Source organism: Fundulus heteroclitus, chromosome 17, assembly GCF_011125445.2.
Source record: "Fundulus heteroclitus isolate FHET01 chromosome 17, MU-UCD_Fhet_4.1, whole genome shotgun sequence".
Classification (NCBI taxonomy): Eukaryota; Metazoa; Chordata; class Actinopteri; order Cyprinodontiformes; family Fundulidae; genus Fundulus; species Fundulus heteroclitus.
The window spans coordinates 15,957,819-15,965,012 of NC_046377.1; the positions used below are offsets into that span (position 1 = coordinate 15,957,819).

The 7,194-nt window shown below is 38.9% G+C and overlaps 1 protein-coding gene across 1 annotated transcript; it reads left to right on the plus strand.

Annotated features, from left to right (window-relative positions):
* The first annotated feature begins 1,665 nt into the window (after positions 1 to 1,665).
* lum (lumican) lies at positions 1,666 to 6,888 on the plus strand. Its single transcript, XM_012869718.3, has 3 exons — positions 1,666 to 1,797; positions 3,512 to 4,390; positions 6,046 to 6,888. The coding sequence occupies exons 2-3, from the start codon at positions 3,517 to 3,519 to the stop codon at positions 6,198 to 6,200; spliced, it is 1,029 nt and encodes a 342-aa protein (XP_012725172.2). The 5' UTR covers positions 1,666 to 1,797; positions 3,512 to 3,516; the 3' UTR covers positions 6,201 to 6,888.
* Positions 6,889 to 7,194: the final 306 nt, after the last annotated feature.

Genomic DNA, 7,194 nt, shown 5'->3' on the forward strand with positions numbered 1-7,194 from the left:
TGTTGTTGCTGAATAGCGTCGCCCACAACGTGAGGCTACCGCCACCTTTACTGATGGTGGGGATCCTGTGTTTGGGATGATGTGCTGTTATTTTTCTACCAGACGTCGTGTGCGTGTAGGCCAAAATGCTTTGTTTTAGTCTCATCTGACCAGAGCACCTTCTTTCATATCTGCTGTCCTCCTTATGTGGCTTTTTCCAAACTTCAGCCAGGACTTCTGATTTTTTTTCTTCTTGCCACTAACATCGACATTCAGACAGTCTTACCCGAGTGGTGAATCTCTGCAGCTTCTCCAAAGTTACCATGTGGTTCTTGACAGCTTCTTCTATCAATGCCCTCCTTTACCAGTCAGTTTAGGTGGGCGGCCATGTTTTGGTAGGTTTGGAGCTGTGCCATGCTCTTTCCATTTTCAGATGTATGATCGAAGATCGTTAGATGTTCAAAGCTTGGGATCTTGTTTTATGACCTGACTCTTAATTAAGGTTCTGCACAACTTTCAACCCAGCCTGTCTGCTGTGTTCCTTCGTCTCCGTGATGCTTTTTCGTGCACTGATGTTCTCAAACAAACTTTTGAGCTCTTTACACAACTGAGATTTATTTATACACAGCTGGACTATTTAGAAATTAGATAACTTCTGAAGCCAATTGGTTGCGACGGACTTTATTTAGGGGTATCAGAGTAAATTGAAACGCAATCCATGCTTTTCGCATTTTGGTTTTAAAAGATTCATATCTTGCCTTTTACTTCCAAAATATGCGCTACTTTGTGTTGGCCTTTCACCGAAAGTGTGTGGCTGCAATGTGGCAAAATATGGAAATGTTGAAGTGGGATGATGAGTTTAGCGAGTGACTGAATGCTGAGCACGAGTGGGAGGAATGAAGGTTTTCCACAGATGAGGAGAGGGCTCTGAGAATGTTATGGGAGAAGAGTACCGGACCTCAGTGAGACCAATTAGATCCAGGTGTCAGCTTTTCTCTGTGTACCGATGTTGTGCTGAAAATCCACTCAGAACAAAATGAGACATTTTTGTCTACCGCACTTACCTTTACTGCTTATTGTTTTTTATATATATCTATATATATAATTTAGCCTGTTTTCCAAAACCATATGGGATCAATTGGATTTGCTTCAACCTACACAGAATGTTTCTTCTTGTCAAAAATAGAGGAGAAGAAACGTTTGCCTCGAGTGTTATGCAAGTCTGCTCTAGCTGTTTTCATTTCCTTTCTTTGTCAGATTTTCCGAAGCCTGGCTTGCAGACTGCGGATTAATTTATTCTTGTTGAGAAGCGGCGTCTGGGTTGCAAAACCTGCCAAAGATCATTTTCCATTTTTTTCCCCCCACCACACTTCTTCTCCTTGTCTAGATTTTTCCGACAACAGTCCCACAGACTGCCGGCTTTGATTTCTGCTTCCAAACACAAACGGATATTTAATGGGTGCACTCAAGGAGATACTTAAACTGTTTTTTTTTTTTTATGTAAAGGTATAAGAGAAAGCTTTTTTAACTATTCAGTAGTCATTGCTGCACCTGTACTTGATTACTTAGCAGTATTTTCTGAAGATGGTCCCCCCTCACATTCCCACTGATCACGCCCTGACTCCCGTTGCCGAGCCTCCCATCCCTCCCCTTTCTCCTTCTGTCTCTCCATCAATACCCATCACTCCTCCCCCTCTCTCCTTCTCTCTGATTTTCTCCAGAGACTTTCAGCATTTGAACACCACATTGTCCTTACCTCCTGGCTGTCCACTAAAAAAAAAAAAAAAAAAAAAACTTAAAAAAACGAGAGAAGCACAGGTAAGCTTGCACGGATTTGAGATTTCCTCTTTGAATATTCGTCTTTATTCCTGTTTTCCGGATGGAAGTACTGGGGCTGCAGGGCATGGGCTGGTTCTGCAACAGAGAAAGCAAAACTCATTCTGCACACGAGAAAAAAATGACTCCTGAAAGTTAGGGTTTTGATTTTGGAGGCTTGGTTTAAAATGTATACGCTTTGAAGTTTGTACAATGCCTTTCTGGGGGCTTTTTAAGATTGATCCATCATTCTTGATTCAGTCGTTTTTCTGCATTTTCCAAACGTTGTCTGCTGGCATGATTTTGTGCATCTGTCATGTTAAAAAAAAACTTTTTGCTTTGTTGTTTCTTGATTAACTTTGAGACACAGTAATGTTTTAAAAGCCTTACAGAGCAAAAGTCATCTATACATTTGCATGAACAGAGTGTGTTTGTGGAAAATTTAGTCTTTTCTTAGTTTTGTTTAGGGTTTCAGACACAATTATGTGGCTTTATAGCGATGTTTAACCCAGCTGCTTTACATGGAGTCAAAGGACTATAAAATACACACGAGTGGGTGTGGCCACTGTGTATATTGTGCAGGTTTGACAACTTTTTTCATCACTGATAAAACAATGTTTGTTTATTTCCCCACATTTCATTGTTAGTTGCTTTACCTTTTATTACCAGATAGTCAAAAACAACACTATAAAATGGCTTTTTTTCTCTGCTCATCTGCATCTTCCAGAGGTGTCTCAATAAATTATTTCAGTAATTCCCTTAAAAATTACCTAATATGCAGATTAAATACACACAGGGTTATATTTTAAGCATTATTGATTATGATTATTTTACCTTTCAGCTAATCAAAAGATTCTAGTATTTCACAATACAAAAAAAAAAGGGATTTTTTTTTTATATGTACTGAAACATTGACCAGGAAAGTAGGTCCATGTAATGTTCAGTATATACATTAATACTTGAACAGGGCTCCGTTTGCATGACTTTGTGCCCTGATGCAGCATGGCCTGGAGGTGATGAGCCTGTGGCTCTTCTGAGGTGTTGATGAAGCCAAGGTTGATTTAATAGCAGCTTTCTCTTAACTTTACTAGGTTTTGTGTCTCTCTTCTTCCTCTTGGTAGTTACAAAAGTTGTAGTCCATGAACTAGAGACGTCTGGAGGACGCTGTGGACAGAGTCAGTTCCTCACGAGCCACTACACATAAACTCTTGAATGGGCTCTGCTACACAATCCTCACAATATTTTTTTATTATTCCATTCATTTTTATGCTAAAATGATTGGATGCAGCACCCTGTGAACAGCCAGCCACTTTACCAAAGACCTTTTGAGGCTTATCCTCCTCGTAGAGGTTATCAGGGACTGTTTGCTGGTTAACCGTCATGCCAGAAACCTCCTCTAGATTGTACCGGCCACAGAATGCATATAACATATTTATGTTCTCAAATAAATTGCCTTTTAGTAAAATATAATTGTAATTAATTGATATTACTGCTTGGAATATATCACTGTGTACAGAGTCTATAAGGAATTAGCTTCACACACCAAACTGGGTAAAATAACCTTTCAATAAAGTTTGTTTTATTTATTGATATTCAGCAGTAGAAGATGAGTTTCAGAAAATGTTACTTAAGTGACTAATTTAATTTTTCTCATCTCACATTTGTGTAACCTTATTGTGTTTTTTGCTGGCCTCTCTTTTCCCTTTCCTGTCCACAGAAGCCATGTTTCCTCTCCATGTGACGTTGTTGGTACTACTGGCCAACGTCGCCCTCTGCCAGTATTACGACTACGACTACCAGCCAGTGTCAATGCTGGGGCCGTCAGGGCCAAACTGCAATACAGAGTGCGACTGCCCAATCAACTTTCCAAGTGCAATGTATTGTGACAGCCGCAAGCTAAAGTTTGTCCCTATAGTCCCGACTGGAATCAAGTACCTGTATCTCCAGAACAACTTGATTGAAGAGATCAAGGCAGGCGTTTTTGATAATGTTACCGATACCCTGCGCTGGCTGGTGCTTGATAACAACCATCTGACCAATGCCAAGATAGAAAAGGGCACAATTGACAAACTGACAGCCCTGGAGAAGCTACTCTTCAGCTTTAACAACATCACAGAGCCAATCATCCCTCCCTCAAAGTCCCTTGAAGAGCTGAAGATGATGAACAACAAGTTGTCCAAGTTTCCCTCTGGACTCTTGACTGACAAGGAGAATTTGACCTCCATCCATCTCCAGCACAACGAGCTGACCTCTGAAGCCATCGCAGACGCATTCAAAGGGCCGAAGAAGCTGCTGTCGCTGGACGTGAGTTATAACAAGCTGAAGAAGCTGCCAGCAGGAGTCCCGAATTCACTGGAAATGCTCTACGCTGATTATAACGAGATTGATAAAATCGGAGCAGGGTATCTGAAAAAGCTCCCTGCCCTCCGGTACCTGAGGTTATCCCACAACAACCTGCAAGACTCTAGCCTTCCTGCTGGAGTGTTCAATGTGACGTCACTCGTGGAGCTGGATCTCTCATTCAACAAGCTGCAGTCGATCCCTGAGATCAACGAGCTCCTGGAGCAGCTCTACCTTCAGGCCAATGAGATCTCCAGTAAGTTTATACTCCGCCTTTGGAGATATTTTGGTGAAGGGCAATGAAATATCTCCAGAAAACCAACTTCATTTCAATCAAAAAAATAGGGGTTAACCTGTTAGATAAATGTTGTCAAGCAAATCCAAATTAATTAACATTCTTTCACACTAAGCTGCCAAAAAAACAAAAAAAAGATATTGGAGCGAGAGGAAGCAATACTGATTAAGATCCAAATTGCTTTGATAAAAGGCAAATTTCAATTTCAAGATTAACTTCAATTAAATTTGTGTCTATCCAATTTAAAACAAATGTCATATCAAGGCACTTCACAAGAAAAAAAAATGCTAAAATTATTTTCATGTTACCGTTACCAATTCATCCCCATTTGATATTATTTAATTAAATGACTCACAGTCCTATCTGATCACCAATGCAATACAAGAAAGAATTATTTACAACGTGTGCCGAATGTTCAAAAGTAATCTACAGTATGTAAGGAACCCCAGCCAATTGCATCAAGTCACTGACGTTGCAGCCGTCCCTTACACTGAGCACGCATGTGGCGATGGTGGAAACAAACAACTCCCTTTTAACTGGAGGAAATCTCCTGCAGAACCTGTCTCGAAATGAGCTGCCATCTGCTGTGACCCTCTGGAGGTTTGAGAAGATGGAAAGTGAACACAAAGATGCAATACACTGGTTTATAAAAAGCAAACATTTATTATTACGAGGTAGTGAACCAGGCTTTAAAGAGCCAGAAGCTAAGACTGATTTTGCAAATTACTTCAATGTATGGGCAAACTATGTTTAAAAATGTATTGTGATGACATTATCTCAAGATAATATGTGTTTTGCAAACATTATGAACAGAAGAAAGCCTTTTTAAATCCCAAAACAACAAGAGGGCTTCTTCATTAACAAACAGTATGATAATGCTAGCAACTGATTCGAAGAACATGTTGGATCAAGGAAACACTTCAGTATGGGTCATTTTGACCCTTTGTCATTGCATGGTTTTGCCGTTTTACTTGTCATACTCAGCTTTTTCAGGTATGCAAAGGATAAATCAATTTGAACCCACCTTGGGGATTTTTAATACTCGCTTTCAGGCAATGATTTCAATGAATTTTTAAAATCCAACCGTAAGGAAATGTAAATATCTGATTAGCATGATCTGTAAATGATATTTGAGCATTTTTCAAAACTGTTTATCTCAATAATACCTCAAAACGTTTACCTCCCGAGAGAAATAACCTCACGCCTAATTAGAAGCACATGGGTACAATTAAATTGATTACAGGTAAGAAACAGAAGTACGCTGGGATGACATGAATCTGCTTAAGCACTCAATAAAGATCCAGTTGGACAAGGTTTGACTGGGTTTTCTTTACATAGGTAGTTAAACTGATTTGGCAATATTGAAATGGCTGAATATTCAATGCATAATCTCAAGAAAATCCTTTCAGGACTAGCAGCTACAGACACAGTTGGTCTATAACCCAAAGTCAATGTTTCGATAAAATAATTTTAAACATCATAAAGCTTTCAATAGGTCAAAAATAATAGTATAGAGTCATAGCTATTTTTACCACCAAGTATAGGAAGAGTACAATTCTTAAATGTAATGTTTGGGAGGGTTGTAATATTTACCCACTGTTTCTGATCATCCGCAGAGTTTGACCTGGCGAGTATCTGCAAGTTCACAGGACCCCTGAACTATTCGCGTCTCAGGCATCTGCGTCTGGACGCCAACAACATCACACACAGCGACATGCCCCCCGAATCCGCAAACTGCCTGCGTCAAGCCTCGGACATCATGTTTGAATAAGGACCCTCCGTCCAATCAAGGAGTCCGCCACCTACTGTCGGGACAACTTCAACCCAAAGCCTTCGGGATTTGGATCATTTCATAGCAATCCTTTTGTAGAGATCATGTGTCTGTGCACTTCTTACAAGCATTATGCAAATACAAAATATCATTGGTACTGGATATTTCAAAAATATACGTTGAAACGAGAAATGTATAATTTCATTCGAAACTCAATAAAACAGGAGACACACTTTCATTATAACCTTGTATATAAAAATGGCAAATATAAACACATAGGAATGTCTTACCTTCTCCAATGTCATGATTTAGCCATAGAGTAATTGTTTATGGTGGTAATATATAGCATAATCAAGATAAAACTATGTTCTCAGTTTTCGGTGTGTAATATAAGCAAATGTGAAATACCTGGGCAGATTCATAGCAGCCGTATTTCAACATGTTGAATGTATCAAAGTGGTTAAAAGGAAAATAACAGAGTTGTGAACTCATGACTGCTCGCTTTAATTTTTATTTTTTTTCATATTAACAGCTTGAAGTCCAATAACAGTTTTGTTAGGACAAATAAAATGCCTACTGTACATGATAATAACTTTTTGAAGCAAACAATAAGTAAGATACATTGCTATTGTGCTTAGTGTTTCATCCTTTGTATACTTGTAATAGGAAATAAATGTTCAATAACTCATGTCTGGAGTCCTCTTTTTTTGCATTCAGTACAAGTTAACTTGCACAGCACGTTATTTGTACCTAAATATAACCTTGTTTAACAGTGCTTGACAGCTTTTTGCAGCTTTTTAGCTATCATAAATGCTTGACGCACACACCATATCAATATATTCTCTTGCTCATCCTAGTTTTGTTTTAGATTTATGTGGTGCATTTTTAGGTTTTTGTCGTAGTCCCTGATCCAGCATGTAGATTAAAACAACACAAATACAATACTGTGATCAATAGAAGAGAATCAAAAATGTTGAAATTAAACTAAACATGC

Excerpts from the sequence above, each read along its gene's own strand:
- lum (XM_012869718.3), top strand. The coding sequence starts at position 3,517 with ATGTTTCCTCTCCATGTGACGTTGTTGGTACTACTGGCCAACGTCGCC. Across the intron at positions 4,391-6,045 it reads TCAGGCCAATGAGATCTCCA|AGTTTGACCTGGCGAGTATC; the intron begins GTAAGTTTATAC and ends GATCATCCGCAG.